This window comes from Salmo trutta, chromosome 13, assembly GCF_901001165.1.
Source record: "Salmo trutta chromosome 13, fSalTru1.1, whole genome shotgun sequence".
Taxonomy (NCBI): domain Eukaryota; kingdom Metazoa; phylum Chordata; class Actinopteri; order Salmoniformes; family Salmonidae; genus Salmo; species Salmo trutta.
The window spans coordinates 5,479,520-5,497,491 of NC_042969.1; the positions used below are offsets into that span (position 1 = coordinate 5,479,520).

The 17,972-nt window shown below is 42.4% G+C and overlaps 1 protein-coding gene across 9 annotated transcripts in view; it reads right to left on the minus strand.

Annotated features, from left to right (window-relative positions):
* LOC115205100 (rap guanine nucleotide exchange factor 2) overlaps positions 1-17,972 on the minus strand; it is a 138,536-nt gene that overhangs the window by 81,950 nt on the left and 38,614 nt on the right. For all 9 annotated transcript variants that reach the window (XM_029770741.1, XM_029770740.1, XM_029770737.1 and 6 more), the window contains exons 2-3: positions 10,798-10,868; positions 4,766-4,822 (exon numbers count right to left, since the gene is read on the minus strand). In XM_029770741.1, the coding sequence (XP_029626601.1) occupies positions 4,766-4,822; positions 10,798-10,868 (128 nt within the window). The remainder of the gene's footprint in view (positions 1-4,765; positions 4,823-10,797; positions 10,869-17,972) is intronic.

Sequence of the window (17,972 nt, forward strand, 5' to 3'; positions counted from 1 at the left end):
CACATTGAGTCTGCCTTTGTACACCCATCTTTACAGTCTTTTGTCCTTTACAGTGGTATTTCTCATAGTAAACTAAATATCAATATATATTAAAAATATTTTTAATCTAGATTTGCACATACAGAAGGATGTAAATGCAATGGTCCTAGAACAGAGGACATAAACACCATGTTCCCTACGCGTTGTCTGGATGTAACATAACATTTTTCCCCAGTTCTCATCCCTAATCGGATGACCTTGTTTCCAGAGGCAAGCGGGCACGTTCCCAGCTGATTACAGTAGGACCCTGGTGGGAATAGGAGCTGGGGTGGGGAAAACTTTCCGACAGCTGCGTGCGAGCGCTGCACACACACAGGAAGAGACACACACACACTGGGGAAGTTAGACACGCATGGACACATAAGACAGACAGACAGACAGACAACACATCAGGGAAGAGGAATGCCCAGATATGAGGACTGCTGAAAAGGTATAATCAATTCCCGTCAAGTGAAATACTCCGGGTTTAGGAACTCTGATGTACTAAGATGGCGGTGTATTGCCTATAGCACACGCACTATCAACCTCACTTTGGGGTTTCAGGTTTGGACAGAATTGGTTTGGAAGTGAGATGGGAGTTGCTTAGCCTTGTAACAGTTACAGCTCTTAACCTCCCAATCCAAAATGTGCCGTCTATGCCTTGATCTCAGGAACTGTGCAATTAGAGCTGGGACAATACCAGTATCACAATATATTTTTCAATGGCAAAGAATGAAAACACAAAGCAGACCGAACTCTTTGGTCCTTTATAAACCTGCTGTATGTTGTCCGCTTTAGCTTGAAAAATAATTAACTGACTCTGGATGACAACATAATGTTTGTTTCCAACATTAGGACTGTTTTCCCAAAGAGGTTAAATCCGCTTCGTGTTTTGTTTCCTTGCCACGATACTAACGAGTATCGCCATACTGCTATCGTCCCGGCCCTACTGTGCAGAGCAATGGGGGTTTACCTTTAAAAAAGGGGCCATCAGTATTTCTATCTTACAGCGTTTGGCTTTAATGCCTCAGAGTCCCCAGGTAGACAGAACTCATTGTTAAAAATAGAAAAGTAAAAAAGGGAACCATTACAAGTTAAAGATCCTTAATCAGATTCTCCACAGGGGGAGGCTGTATGTTATTTTCCCACTGTTTGCTCCCAGTACTTATCCAGGAAGAACCCCAGTCAATGACAACAAGATGAATCCCCTACCCTGCCCAGTAATATTCATGCAAGCATACATACTCCGTACACATTTGAACAGGCACGCATGTGCTCGCTCGCACACACAATAAAACACACACACACGTAAGCGTGGGTAGAAAGAGAGTGCTGAAAGTGTCTCCACACTAGCCCCAAGCTAGCAGCGGGGGGAACCAGATGCCCCCTCTCTCCACTACTACTTTTGTCCAATGGGAGCGCATACAGTTGAAGTCGGAAGTTTACATACACCTTAAACAAATACATTTAAACTCAATTTTTCACAACTCCTGACATTTAATCCTAGTAACAATCCACTGTCTTAGGATCACCACTTAATTTTAAGAATGTGAAATGTCAGAATAATAGTAGAGGGAATTATTTATTTCTGCTTTTATTTCCTTCATCACATTCCCAGTGGGTCAGAAGTTTACATACACTCAATTAGTATTTGGTAGCATGGCCTTTAAATTGTTTAACTTGGGTCAAACGTTTCAGGTAGCCTTCCACAAGCTTCCCAAAATAAGTTGGGTGAATTTTGGCCCATTCCTCCCGACAGAGCTGGTGTAACTTAGGTTTGTAGGCCTCCTTGCTCGCACACACTTTTTCAGTTCTGCCCACAAATGTTCTATAGGACTGAGGTCAGATCTTTGTGATGGCCACTCCAATACCTTGAATTTGTTGTCCTTAAGCCATTTTGCCACAACTTTGGAAGTATGCTTGGGGTCATTGTCCGTTTGGAAGACCCATTTGCGACCAAGTTTTAACTTCCTGACTGATGTCTTGAGATGATGCTTCAATATATACACCTAATTTTCCTACCTCATGATGACATCTATTTTGTGAAGTGCAGCAGTCCCTCCTGCAGCAAAGCAACCCCAGAAACATGATGCTGCCACCTCCGTGCTTCACGGTTGGGATGGTGTTCCTCGGCTTGCAAACCTCCCCCTTTTCCCTCCAAACATAACAATGGTCATTATGACCAAATCAGTTCTATTTTTGTTTCATCAGACCAGAGGACATTTCTCCAAAAATTATGATCTTTGTCCCCATGTGCAGTTGCAAACCGTAGTCAGGCTTTTTTTATGGCGGTTTTGAAGCAGAGGCTTCTTCCTTGCTGAGTGGCCTTTCAGGTTATGTCGATATAGGACTCGTTTTACTGTGGATATAGATAATTTTGTACCTGTTTCCTCCAGCATCTTCACAAGGTCCTTTGATGTTGTTCTGGGATTGATTTGCACTTTTCGCACCAAAGCACGTTCATCTCTAGGAGACAGACACGTCTCCTTCCTGAGCGGTATGACGGCTGCGTGGTCCCATGGTGTTTATACTTGCATACTATTGTTGGTACAGATCAACGTGGTACCTTCAGGGGTTTGGAAATTGCTCCCAAGGATGAACCAAACTTGTGGAGGTCTACAATTTTCTTTGAGTTCTTGGCTGATTTCTTTTGATTTTCCCATAATGTCAAGCAAAGAGGCACTGAGTTTGAAGGTTGGCCTTGAAATACGTCCACGGGTACACCTCCAATTTACTCAAATGATGAAGGTTGGCCTTGAAATACGTCCACGGGTACACCTCCAATTTACTCAAATGATGTCAATTAGCCTATCAGAAGCTTCTAAAGCCATGCCATAATTTTCTGGAATTTTCCAAGCTGTTTAAAGGCACAGTCAACTTAGTGTATGTAAACTTCTGACCCACTGGAATTGTGATACAGTGAATGATAACTGAAATAATCTGTCTGTAAACAATTATTGGAAAAATGCACAAAGTAGATGTCCTAACCAACTTGTCAAAACTATAGTTTGTTAACAAGAAATTTGTGGAGTGGTTGAAAAACCATTTTTAATGACTCCAACCTAAGTATATGTAAACTTCCGACTTCACACACACTGTACGTGTGTGTGTGTGTGTGTGTGTGTGTGTGTGTGTACAACTGTGTATGCACGCACAACTCTGTGTGTGTGCCCTCTGACTAGGGCATTCTGGGACAGCCCTGCTCTCATCTAATGAGGCAGCTCCTTGGCTAGGGCTAAACCGTATGGGGGAGGGGGGGGCCTAAGGGGGTCTCTGTGAGAGGTGCTCCAATAATAAAGACAATACTGGCTAATCTGCATTGCGTTTGTTTAAATCAGTTCCCGCGTCGCTCTTAATGAGATACTGAGCCCGTCTCCTGCACCTATATGTGCACACAGACACAGAGGAAAGAAGGAGGGGAGCCGATAGGGATCTAGACCACTCTTGGCTTTTGAGGAAATGATAGGGTTAACTCATTGACCTTTTCCTCACCTTAAAGCCACTGTTGATAAAGCTATAACAAGTCATTTTTTTATGAAGGTCATTATTTCTCTTCAGAGATATTTGACAACAGTTAAACCTCTCGATATGAGGTAAGTCCTAATACCAATTAGATAGGCACAACCACATTATAGAACATTTACCTAGATAAATTGCACAACAGCTACACCATTATATCCATCAAATGAAAAATCTCTCCACTGTTCAACCAAATTATACATTAACATTCTCTAACAATTAGATTAATAATTAACTACTCAAACAGCAAATTATACAAAAATCATTTAAAAAATGGACCGTTACTCCTAGTCTGTCAATTGCTTCTGGTGTCACTTAGTTTCAGAGGACAATTCCCATCTAGAAGGGATATTGGAGAAGAATTAACTCTTAATGTAGTGGTAATGGTAGCGTGGAGGATCTCTTTTGTTGCACACTCCCTTTGGAAACAAAAATTGAGTGTGAAATCACTGGGACTGTCCATGGTCAGGGTTGGGGGAAGCCTACTTGAGGGATAGGTGTGTGTGTGTCTCTGTCCGTTCTCAGGCTCTTGGCCTCATAACAGGATGTCTTGGGGCAAAGCAATGAGTGGCCCATGCCAACGGGAGACAACTGCGCCAGAGGGGTCCTTCATTCTCATGCACCAACATTGTGCGCACACGCACACACGCACACACCATAAAAACACCACATGCACACACATGCTCAAAAGCTCATACACACGGAGGTGCAGAGCATTTTCAACCCTCTGAAGGCACATCACTATCTTATCTCCGTCTGAATTGGAAGACAGAACGCAAAGCATAACCTCAAATAGCCTTGCTAGCCAGGAGCTAACGATCCAAGACGAGCGATTTAGAAGCCATTAAATCTACACTCTGCCATCAATCCACAACTCGAGGACTTGTAGAGTAGGCCAAATTCAATTGTTCCAGAAGACCTTGCAGGTCTCTGCTTCAGCGGTGCAGCAGAGTGGTTTAGAATCACTCCTAGGTAGCACTGAGAGTGTATCTGGTGACCGCGTCGATGCGCACGCCCATTTGTTTTCATTAGAGTCAATTAAATCATTCAGCTCTGTGCTCTGCGGCATTGGGGGCCTAATCGCAGTATGTCAATAAGTTGGACTTTGATCATGTCTAGTGTAAAGGCATCTGGCAGAGAATATGTAGATATGATTTATTAAGAATGGATGTATTAAGAATGGATGTATTAAGAAAACTTGCACTTAGGCACACACACGGGTACTTACTAGTAGAGCACTTCATTGGCTTCGTGTCTTTGATAGCGCACTGTCTCACATATTATCCTGCAGGGAAGAAGGGGAGAGAAGGGAAAAGACAGTCAGATATATGAGTTACCAAATACAATAGAACAGATGAATGGGTGGGTCCACGAAGTTCGGTTAATTGAGTTATTAACAGCTCACGACGGAGTTAACCTTTTTGAGAGGACGGAAATGTCACTCATATAGGTGTTTTAAAAGTAACTCGAGAGCCTACCGAGTTTGTGCAACTTTACCGTAATAAACAGCGATATCAAAAAAACACCACCTCCCAAACTAGATTCGAGCATTTGTCATGCATGTTGTTCTTGTTGCTCAAGGATTCAAAACAAGAGTCCCAGAGAACTAGCTACCGCAGAGGAAAACAACACATTCCTTTAATACAGATGGAAAATATCAAAACCTATAGCTTAATCCCATAGTTAGTGTGATTGTAGGGTAGTGGGATTTTTGCTAAAGGGTTAACATGTTTTAGACCGGTTGGATTGGTCTTTTCGACCAAAGGCGTTGGGGACATTCTTTGGGAATCCGAAGGGCAAGCAGGGGGGGGGGCTTGTGGTGTGTGTGTGGACAAGGGGGGAGCGAATGGGTCAAGTTGTGGAATGTTCTATCAGGCCCGGGTCATGTGCTCTGGTATTGTTCCCCAGCAGTATAATCCACATGTATCCACACATGGCCTGATGGGAACCGACCCCAGACTAAGGACTGTTTGTAGAGTGGACTAGGGTTGAATATTTTCCCAGTATTTTACAGCCCGAGAATAAATCCCTTTTCTCCCAGGTAACCCATTATTTCCCGCCAAAACCACAAGTGTCATTCTAAAGCATATAAATGTCTGAATTTGATTAGAGCTTTGATCAGCATGAAAATTCAAGCCTGATGAGCCATACGTTAAAATACATTTTATGTGCTAGACATATTTTGAGCCCAAGCCAAAAAAGCCCAAATGATTTTGCCGTTCTCCAGCACATGGATAGCACATTACGTACAACATCAAAAACATAAAAGCCCATAGATGTAACTATGCTGTCTTGGGTAAAAAAATTAAACAAGCTCCAGTAGGCTAATCTTTGAGTGTGGACTGTATTACTGTATTGTATTATACTGTATTGTATGGAATGTAATTACGCACCTCGTTCAAACCATGAAGCTGGGAGAGAACATGCAACGCTGGTGCAGGACATGCAGTCTTACAAGGTTACAATTATTTGATTTGAATTTTTAAATATAATAATAGAACCTATTTAACATGTTTATAATTAAGTAGGCTGACACATATATACACTACCGTTCGAAAGTTTGGGGTCACTTACAAATGTCCTTGTTTTTGCAATTTTCTGCAATTTTTTTGTCCCTTAAAATAACATCAAATTGATCAGAAATACAGTGTAGACATTGTTAATGTTGTAAATGACTATTGTAGCGATAAACGGCTGATTTTTTTTATGGAATATTTTCATTAGGCCCATTATAAGCAAATATCACTCCTGTGTTCCAATTGCCCGTTGTGTTAGCTAATCCAAGTTGATCATTTTAAAAGGCTAATTGATCATTAGAAAACAGTTTTGCAGTTATGTTAACACACTTGAAAACTGTTGTTCTGATTAAAGAAGCCATAAAACTGGCCTTCTTTAGACTAGTTGAGTATCTGGAGCATCAGCATTTGTGGGTTTGATTACCGGCTCAAAATGGCCAGAAACAAAGCACTTTCTTCTGAACCTTGTCAGTCTATTCTTGTTCTGAGAAATGAAGGATATTCCATGCGAGAAATTGCCAAGAAACTGAAGATCTCGTACAACCCTGTGTAATACTCCCTTCACAGAATAGCGCAAACTGGCCCCGGTGCACAACTGAGCATGAGGACAAGTACATTAGTGTCTAGTTTGAGGAACAGTCGCCTCACAAGTCCTCAACTGGCAGCATCATTACATAGTACCCACAAAACACCAGTCTCAACGTCAACAGCGAAGAGGCGACTCCGGGATGCTGGCCTTCTAGGCAGAGTTGCAAAGAAAAAGCCATATCTCAGACTGGACAATAAAAATAAAAGATTAAGATGGGCAAAAGAACACAAACACTGGACAGAGAAAGATTAGAAAAAAGTGTTATGGACAGACAAATCTAAGTTTGAGGTGTTCGGATCACAAAGAAGAACATTCGTGAGACGCAGAAAAAATGAAAAGATGCTGGAGGAGTGCTTGACGCCATCTGTCAAGCATGGTGGAGGCAATGTGATGGTCTGGGTGTGCTTTGGTGGTGGTAAAGTGTGAGATTTGTACAGGGTAAAAGGGATCTTGAAGAAGGAAGGCTATCACTCCATTTTGCAACGCCATGCCATACCCTGTGGACGGCGCTTAACTGGAGCCAATTTCCTCCTACAACAGGACAATGACCCAAAGCACAGATCCAAACTATGCAAGAAATATTTAGGGAAGAAGCAGTCAGCTGGTATTCTGTCTGTAATGGAGTGGCCAGCACAGTCACCGGATCTCAACCCTATTGAGCTGTTGTGGGAGCAGCTAGACCACATGGTACGTAAGAAGTGCCCATCAAGCCAATCCAACTTGTGGGAGGTGCTTCAGGAAGCATGGGGTGAAATCTCTTCAGATTACCGCAACAAAGGCTGTAATTGCTGCAAATGGAGGATTCTTTGACGAAAGCAAAGTTTGAAGGACAATTATTATTTCAATTAAAAATGATTATTAATAACCTTGTCAACATCTTGACTATATTTCCTATTCATTTTGCAACTCATTTCATATACGTTTTCATGGAAAACAAGGACATTTCTAAGTGACCCCAAACATTTGAACAGTAGTGTACCTTTCATAATACTTCCCCTAATGTTGTGCGACGTGCATATTAGCCGAACTCTCTCTATTGTTGCTTCTATCCTTCTTCGTGTTCAGCAGTTAAAATAAATTTGTTTCGTTGTCCTTACCGTCATCATTGTAAGGACATGCTTGAATAATACAGGACTAGAATAAGATGCTGATGGCCGACACTTCTCTTCACGAAAATTGAACAGTCATGGCTCTGAATAAATAGCTGGTATAACCTACCGCCATCGCCGGATCTCTCTTCTTTCTAGTGGCTGCTATATTTAACATTCAGCAAATAAGAGCTTACATCCTTCATCGAATACTCTATTTAATAGACTAGTCTATTTAATAGACTAGATTATTTTTTTTTTATAGCATGTGTTATACTAATAGACTCTATTAGTATAAGACATGCTATAAAAAAAAATGTCCAGCAAGCTATTCAAGGCTTTTCCTGAGACTCCAAGAGCTAAGAAGCATTTTTTTTAAGGAGAGAGGCCAGCGGAGTGCAGGTGCGAATTGCACAAGAGACAGAAGCTATAAATTAGAAGCTTATGAATAACCCATCATTCATTAGCTAAATATGAGGCTAATAACTGCATAGAATTTACGGTGCATTCAGAAAGTTTTCAGAACCCTTGACTTTTCCCACATTCTGTTATGTTACAGCTTTAATCCCCAAAAATAATAATCCCTCATCAATCTACACACAAAACCCTATAATGACAAAGCAAAAACTGATTTTTAAAAAATGTTTGCAAATTTATAAAAAAAATCTAAAACTGAAATATCACATTTACATAAGTATTCAGACCCTTTACTCAGTACTTTGTTGAAGCATCTTTGGCAGCGATTACAGCCTCAAATCTTCTTGGGTATGACGCAACAAGCTTGGCAAACCTGTATTTGGGGAGTTTTTCCCCATTCTTCTCTGCAGATCCTCTCACGCTCTGCCAGGTTGGATGGGGAGTGTCGCTGCACAGCTATTTTCAGGTCTCTCCAGAGATGTTTGATTGGGTTCAAGTCCGGGCTCTGGCTGGGCCACTAAGGAACATTCAGAGACTTGTCCCAAAGCCACTCCTATGTTGTCTTGGCAGTGTACTTAGGGTCGTTGTCCTGTTGGAAAATGAACCTTCACCCCAGTCTGAGGTCCTGAGTGCTCTGGAGCAGGTTTTCATTGAAGAACATCCCCACAGCATGATGCTGCCACCACCATGCTTCACCGTAGGGATGGTGCCAGGTTTCCTCCAAACGGGTCGCTTGGCATTCAGACCAAAAATTTCAATCTTGGTTTCATCAGACCAGAGAATCTTGTTTCTAATGGTCAGAGTCCTTTCGGTGCATTTTGACAAATTCCAAGCGGGCTGTCATGTGCCTTTTACTGGGGAGTGGCTTCAGTCTGGCCACTCTACCATAAAGGCCTGATTGGTGGAGTGCTGCAGATATGGGAGAACCTTCCAGAAGGACAACCATCTCCACAGAGGAACTCTGGATCTCTGTCAGAGTGATCATCAGGTTCTTGGTCATCTCCCTGACCAAGGCCCTTCTTTCCCGATTGCTCAGTTTGGCCGTGCGACCAGCTCTTGGAAGAGTCTTGGTGGTTCCAAACTTCCATTTAAGAATGATGAGGCCACAGTGTACTTGGGGACCTGGGGAGGCAGGTAGCATAGTGGTTAGAGTGTTGGCCCAGTAACCGAAAGGTTAGTGCGTTGGCCCAGTAACCGAAAGGTTAGAGCGTTGGCCCAGTAACCGAAAGGTTGCTGGATCAAATCCCCGAGCTGACAAAGTAAAAATCAGTCGTTCTGCCCCTGTTCCTCGGGTGCCGAAGACGTGGATGTCGATTAAGGCAGCCCCCCGCACCTCTCTGACTCAGAGGGGTTGGGTTAAATGTGGAAGAGACATTTCAGTTGAATGCATTCAGTTGTATAACTAACTACGTATCCCCCTTTCCCTCAATGCTGCAGATATTTTTTGGTACCCTTCCCTATATATGTGCCCCTCAGAGCTCTACAGACAATTCCTTCAAATTCATGGCTTGCTTTTTGCTCTGACGGCTGCACAGTAATGTCTCTTATCGATGGCGGTTATGATGTCGTTTAGGCCGTTGAGCGTGGCTGAGGTGCACCCATCACCAGCTCTGAAACCAGATTGCATAGCAGAGAAGGTACGGTGGGATTCGAAATGGTTGGTAATCTGTTTGTTAACTTGGCTTTCGAAGACCTTAGAAAGACAGGGTAGGATAGATATAGGTCTGTAGCAGGTTGGGTCAAGAGTGTCACCCCCTTTGAAGAGGCGGATGACCGCGGCAGCTTTCCAATCTTTGGGAATCTCAGACGATACGAAAGAGAGGTTGAACAGGCTAGTAATAGGGGTTGCAACAATTTCGGCAGATCATTTTAGAAAGAGGGTCCAGATTGTCTAGCCCAGCTGATTTGTATGGGTCCAGATTTTGCAGCTCTTTCAGACCATCAGCTATCTGGATTTGGGTGAAGGAGAAATGGTGGGGCACCTTGCCATAAGACAAAAGTGATAACTATGTAGCTTGGGGAACAAAACATCGATATTTTGGGTCCATGGCCAGGAAACTCCCCAGACCTTTATCCCATTGAGAACTTGTGGTCAATCCTCAAGCGGCAGGTGGACAAACAAAAACCCACAAATTCTGACAAACTCCAAGCATTGATTATGCAAGAATGGGCTGCCATCAGTCAGGATGTGGCCCAGAAGTTAATTGACAGCGTGCCAGGGCGGATTGCAGAGGTCTTGAAAAAGAAGGGTCAACACTGCAAATATTGACTCTTTGCATCAACTTCACGTAATTGTCAATAAAAGCCTTTGACACTTATGAAATGCGTGTAATTATACTTCAGTATTCCATAGTAACATCTGACAAAAATATCTAGACACTGAAGCAGCAAACTTTGTGAAAATTAATATTTGTGTTATTCTCAAAACTTTTGGCCACGACTGTACATTGATGAGGGAAACAAAAGAATGTAATCCATTTTTAGAATAAGGCTGTAATGTAACAAAATGTGGAAAAAGGGAAGAGGTCTGAATACTTTCCGAATGCACTGTAAATAGTAATTTATATGCTATTCATGTGTAAATAATTTGGAATACATATTTGTTAACTTCAACTCATACGATCAATGTGAAACAATTGGGAGCTCTCACCTCAGCTGGTGTTCTCTGAGGTTAGAAAGGGCCTCCATCCCGTGAAGATAGGAGTAGACTATCTCCAGGTCCTGTGGAAAGAGAGGAGACGGTCAGTTATTAGCTGTTGCATTTAAACATTTTGAATAATTCGAGGTAGTTTAGCAGATTTGACCAGGTGTATGAATATCATTGAAAAAAAAGGTCAGACATGAAGAATCAGCAGTTCTAAGCTGGATTATTTTATTCATGGACAGTACTCTCCCTCACACATAGGTCTTTACACTGAATACGAGGGAGTGGGTATGGAAAGGCAGGGGAATAGTAGCCTACTGCTGAGGGAAAAGACATGAGGTACCACTACGAATTCCCTATTCAGTGCCTCCCTTTATCAAGTGTCCAATTGAAGTCTCAGGTTGTGCCTTGGTTGTGGAGCTGGGCGATCTGAAAAAAAATCCATATCACGATCAATTGCCTGAATTGATGCAATAATGATAAATAGAAATATATTGTTCTAACATAACACAAAAAAAACCTACTGGGAACTAACAATCGCACTTGACTTTTTCCCCCTACATTACTAAAGATAAAAACATCTATGTGCACCATTTTTTTTAATGATCCTTTAAAGTACTACTACTACTACTACACTGGACAAATATATAAACGCAACATGAAACAATTTTAACCATTTTACTGCGTTACAGTTCATATAAGGAAATCAGTCAATTGAAATAAATTCCTTAGGCCCTAATCTATGGATTTCACATGACTGAGCAGGGGCGCAGCCATGGGTGGGCCTGGGAGGGCATAGCCAGGCCCAGCCAATCAGAATTCGTATTTTTTATTTTTTTACAGACAAAAAGGGCTTTATTAGAGACAGAATTACTCCTCAGTTTCATTAGCTGTTTGGGTGGCTGGTCTCAAGACAATCCCGCAGGTGAAGAAGCCAGATGTGATGGTCCTGGGCTGGAGTGGTTACACATGGTCTGCGGTTATGAGACCGGTTGGATGTACTACCAAATTCTCTAAAACGACGTTGGAGGCGGCTTATGTTAGAGAAATTAACATTCAATTATCTGGCAACCGCTCTGATGGACATTCCTGCAGTCAGCATGCCAATTGCATGCTCCCTCAAAAGTTGAGACATCTGTGGCATTGTGTTATGTGATAAAACTGCACATTTTAGAGTGGCCTGTTTTTGTCCCCAGCACAAGGTGCACCTGCGTAATGACCATGCTGTTTAATCAGCTTCTTGATAACCCACATCTGTCAGGTGGATGGATTATTGTGGGAAAGGAGAAATGATTGCTAACAGGGATGTAAACAAATTTGTGCACACAATTGGAGATAAATTAGCTTGTTGTGTGTATGGAACATTTCTGGGATCTTTTATTTCAGGTCATGATACATGGGACCAACACTTTACATGTTGGGTTTGTTCAATATAGTTTGATGGTTGCAGCCATCCATTGTCCCATTAACAAATCACCCATATCAGCAAACTTACTTCATTTCAAACTTCACATTTCTCTAGTATAGGCTACTTACTGTAATGAACGATATCGGCAAAATGCCTGCGATATGGTCGTTGTCTATAATTTTCAGTTTATCAGCCCCAGCTCTACTTGGTCAGTGGCACTCTTCCAAGATGGAGGTGAAACTAAGTGCCCATGCAGTCCACACAGCATAGCCAGTGTGTGTGGGTGCACACTGGATCAGTGTGCAGAGGGTATTGAGTCAGTGAGTGTGTGTGTGTGTGTGTGTGTGTGTGTGTATGTATGTAGAGTCCATTGAATGTGAAGGAGGGGGTAATGAAGGGGGGGTATTGAGGGGGGGGGCAAAGTGTTCGTAGAGTGGCGACTGGAGGTCGATGCGACGGGGGGCGGGGGGACAAGAGGGTCTGTGTTTTGACAGAGATCCCACTCTTCAGCCACCAGCCAGCTTATGTGACACAGCCCTGGGGCCCTGGCGATGCAACACTCTTCCTGCCTCCCAGACATCCTGCCCCTTCCTAATGCACAGGAGCAGAAGCACATGTACTCACAGACATACATGGAAAAGATGTGCAGATACACAGATGTGCAGATACATTTAGGCACAGACACACCTCTGCCATTCTGAACAACATAGTACACCACCACAGAACCCCAGAATTGTTTTTATTCTGAGAAGCACGTAATCTAAGAAATATTTATTTGGGAGAAAAATTCAAAAGAATAAAAAATTAAAAAAACAGGACGGTGGTGCTTCCCTTCATTTGTCTTGACTTTTTCAGCTGACAGCAAGTTCCTGGGCTCTGAGACCATCTGACACCAACGGGGAAGGAATGGAAGGGTCAACAGGTTTGAATCAACTCCGGTTAGAGGTCAAAGATTGAGAAAGGGAGGGAATGTTTGGTTAAAATGTCCCGTGGGTCGCACGAACTTAACACCCACCAAAGCGTGAGTTACTACAAATACAAGATCATAGATCAAACACAAGTTGTTGTATAGATCTGAAATCTGATCTTTTGCAAGTTATTATTAGAACAATTGCACATATGAATGTGTGCATGTTGAACAGAAAAGGCCTATAGGCTATTATGCAAAGTCAGATTTGCTAATAGGGTATCAAATATAGGCCCGATATCCCCTCAAAATACACTGCATCCATGCAATATAAAACACGCTTTAGACTGTTGGCTGTTGGTTGAATTAGAATTAAAAAACAAAACTAGGTTGGCCTTCAAAGCTCCATAGACTGGGTTACTTCACCCCATATTACATCATGCAGTGATTTCCCCAGCCTAATTGAAGCCTTATGTTCTGTTCTGAAATTGCCTACTGTTTTGTACACGGAGTAGGCCTGAGAATTCTGCATGGAGACTATGGGCTCTGGCGCCATCTATTGTAAAAGGACAGGATATTTGGGATTCGTCATAATAAAATAGTACAGTACATTGAAACAAATCATCTAGCAAGCTGATATATCAATAGAAATTGATAACACCAAAGATGTATTGATATATCCTTATAGATGTCTCTAGGGCAGCTGGTAGCCTAGTGGTTCGAGCTTTTCTCCGGTAAGCGAAAGGTCACTGGTCGGATTACCTGAGACGACATGGCAAAAAAAACGTTTGTGTTCTTTGTGCCCTCGAACAAGGCACTTAACCCTAATTTGCTCCAGGGGGGCCATACTACTATCACTGACTCTGTAAAACTATTTTGACTGTGCATGTCATGGCAGGTTTAGCAAAACAAATTGCTACCTAATTGATACAAATAATCATGTGGTAAGCCTAATTTTCAGTTTAATTTAATTGAGGTTTTTGGGGAAGGCCTTTCTGTCGACACACAACATGGTTATCATTAGCGTCGCTGACTGGCTACAGTGAGGGAAAAAAGTATTTGATCCCCTGCTGATTTTGTACGTTTGCCCACTGACAAAGAAATGATCAGTCTATAATTTTAATGGTAGGTTTATTTGAACAGTGAGAAACAGAATAACAACAAAAGAATCCAGAAAAACACATGTCAAAAATGTTATAAAATTATTTGCATTTTAATGAGGGAAATAAGTATTTGACCCCTCTGCAAAACATGACTTAGTACTTGGTAGCAAAACCCTTGTTGGCAATCACAGAGGTAAGACGTTTCTTGTAGTTGGCCACCAGGTTTGCACACATCTCAGGAGGGATTTTGTCCCACTCCTCTTTGCAGATCTTCTCCAAGTCATTAAGGTTTCGAGGCTGACGTTTGGCAACTCGAACCTTCAGCTCCCTCCACATATTTTCTATGGGATTAAGGTCTGGAGACTGGCTAGGCCACTCCAGGACCTTAATGTGCTTCTTCTTGAGCCACTCTGTTGCCTCGGCCGTGTGTTTTGGGTCATTGTCATGCTGGAATACCCATCCACGATCCATTTTCAATGCCCTGGCTGAGGGAAGGAGGTTCTCACCCAAGATTTGACGGTACATGGCCCCGTCCATCATCCCTTTGATGCGGTGAAGTTGTCCTGTCCCCTTAGCAGAAAAACACACATTTGTACTGTACTATTTATATTTTTCACAACCTTTGCTTTTTTACTTTAAGACTTTTACTCAAGTAGTGTTTTACTAGGTGCCTTTCACTTGAGTAAAAGATACCTTAATAGAAAATGACTCAAGTATGACAATTGAGTACTTTTCCCACCAATGCTGATTCACACGGGACGACAGGCCCCGTTGGAGGCTTAGGTGACATCCTTTAGTCCTCCCTTCCTTTTTTTGTGTCATCCGACCTAAAAATTATTTCTAGATGAATTTGATCTGTCATTCTCATTGAAAGCAAAACTAAGAATCAGTAGATGTGTTCTGTGTGTGCTATTTCTATGCTTCCCGGTCTTACATTTTGTTTTTGCATCTTTTACTTTTGGTTTTGTTACACCAGCTTCAAACAGCTGAAAATACAATTTTTTTGGTTATGAAAAATATATTTCACAGCGGTTTAGATGGTACAATGATTCTCTACACTATACTTGCATGTTTTGTCACATAAACTGAAATTAGTCCAACTAATAGAATTTTAACAACCAGGAAATGGCAGAGCGATTTCTGCACAGTGCATCTTTAAGTAGGCCTAATCACAGATTTGAGAGGTCAGGTAGGTGTACCCACGAAGGTGGAAACCTTGCTTTGACTTATCCAATCACATACAGTAACAACGACTATAACGTCAAGGAAGTGTGGTAAGGATTCAAAACACCGGAGCGCAAGTCCAATAGGCCCATCGACACAGAAGTAGACCTTACCAAGAACGACCACTAGGTGGCATGCTAATGCCGGTTTTCCTTTAAGCCTACAATTGCTCTGTGACATCACAGCGTGGGAAACAGCGCCACTCCTATACCACTCAGGAGCACCAGTGAGAGAGAGACAAATATGCATAACCATCAATTGTGGCTTCTGTCTTAAATATTTAAAAATTGTCTTTTGAGATTGGCTCCATGGAAAGAATGCGAGGGACCCCATTTTTCCACTCCCTCTCGCTATCATGCACTTTCATTTTCCGGTTTCGTGTTTTTGTATTGGATAATGTTTGCGACGTTGGGGCCGACCGCAAGAACACAGAGGGAGGATATCTAAGTTCATCTTGTATTGTATATTCAAAGCAATAATACACTCGGTATGAGTGTGAAGCAATTTAAAGTGAGGTGTGTGTGTGTGTGTGTGTGTGTGTGTGTGTGTGTGTGTGTGTGTGTGTGTGTGTGTGTGTGTGTGTACAAGAGAGCGCGATCGAAAGCACGGGCAAGCTTGTTATGGGTTTATTAATAACAGTGCTATTCAAGCGCAAATCAGGTTGGTCAGGAATTGCGACAAAGGTCTAGCCTATGATTTCACCCTGAGAGTAGCCTAACAACTACACCATGTTTCCTCTAGGCTTGGTGTGGTTGAAATTACATCCATCTTATATTCATTTCCTGACTTTGTACAAAGGCCTGACAAGGTTATGATCCAGAGTGGGGCAACGCTGGAGAGATGAAAAGGAGGTGGGCCAAGCCGGCTCAAACCACTAGGCTACCAGAGTTCCCACAGCATAACATCCCACAGCTGTCACCAACTGTAAATTCCAGGTAAATTCATTTCGGCAGTGATCCTTCCAGGAACTCTGGTGGACCCCTCCAAGAGCAAAATAAACCAGGCCACCCTGACTTCCTATTGTTGTTAAGAAAATACTTAGGATTCCTTCAAAGCTGCTTGTACAAAAAAAAGGTACTCATTCTGACCCTTTGCATTTTTGAAATACCAAATGAATAATATTCTAGTCTTTAATGGGTCTGGGACATTTTGCTCTGTTACCAAAGCATCCACTTCCTAACTTGTTCCTTAATGAAACCAGATATATTAGGGGGGATCTGATGTTTCACCACACCTCCGGGTCCAAGTCAGACAGTAGCAGTGTACCGTACCATACCGTAGGCAAACTACTGGAGGTATTTCCTCCCAAGAGGACATTAGCTAACAATGATAGCCTTGTGTTCCCTGTTTTGGGGGCCAAACACAATATGACTGAGGCTGCCTCTCCGGTCTCCATTCTCTATGGGTTGTTAAGCAACTCCGTTGGGAGAAGGGTGCAGAACAGGGCGCTGGGCCAACGTGTTGAGCGACATGACAATTGGGTCGGGCAGACAGAATTCAAGGAGGAAGTGGCAACGTCGAGCTAAGCAACGCACGCCCACTGACATCCTACCTCACCCAATGCACGTCCACTGACATCCTACCTCACCCAATGCATGTTGGAATGGGTTGAAGTTATGGGGAGAACTAGGCCTATGACGTTCGAGGGTGAAGAATTTACAACCTTTTCACCACACATTTTAGCCATTCCATCTAGCAATCCTCCACTCGCTCCCTTTCACTTTCAATAAAATGGGAAGGGACGCTGGAACAACAGAGCGTCGTCTAAATGATAAAATGGCAGCCACTTATCTCGATCCCACTGCTGTGTCTGCTAAAAGGAGGGAGCTTTCATTGTCCGCTCCCTTTATTGGCCTGGTTTAATTTGGGTCGGGGTGAATGCAGAAGCCCCTGCATCTTATCACACTGATACTGTAGACGGAACATAAAGGGTGGGGTCACAACCTTAAGACAATGAGGTCCTGTAGGGAAGGTAAAGGTGGACGTCACCTCCAAAGAGGACAGTACAAGTCTGCTGACCAAGACCTACTTAAACCTCATTGGCTTAGCCTAAATATTATGATACAAATTCTCACAAAACACTCAGAAATATTGTAATGTTTAACATGTTCAATTTTCTATTTGGTGCCATTAGATGGGTGGTTAATAGTGCAATCTTTGGTTTCCACAGGATATTACAATTATATAGATTTTTTATTTTTTTTGTTTAAATGTACCTTTATTTAACTAGGCAAGTCAGTTTAGAACAAATTCTTATTTACAATGACGGTCTACCAAACAGTGGGTTAACTGCCTTGTTCAGGGGCAGAACTACAGATTTTTACCTTGTCCGCTTGGGGATTCGACCCAGCAACCTTTCTGTTACTGGTCCAACACTCTAACCACTAGGCTACCTGCGCAATGAGAATTACAAATGGGTGCACTGACCTCACAAAGGGAAGTAAATCAATGATATGCGCTATGAGGGCATTATGTAACACAGTGTTACCATAAAAACCCTCTATCATTCAGTCAACAGTGGTAGCCTCTGCTGTAAGCC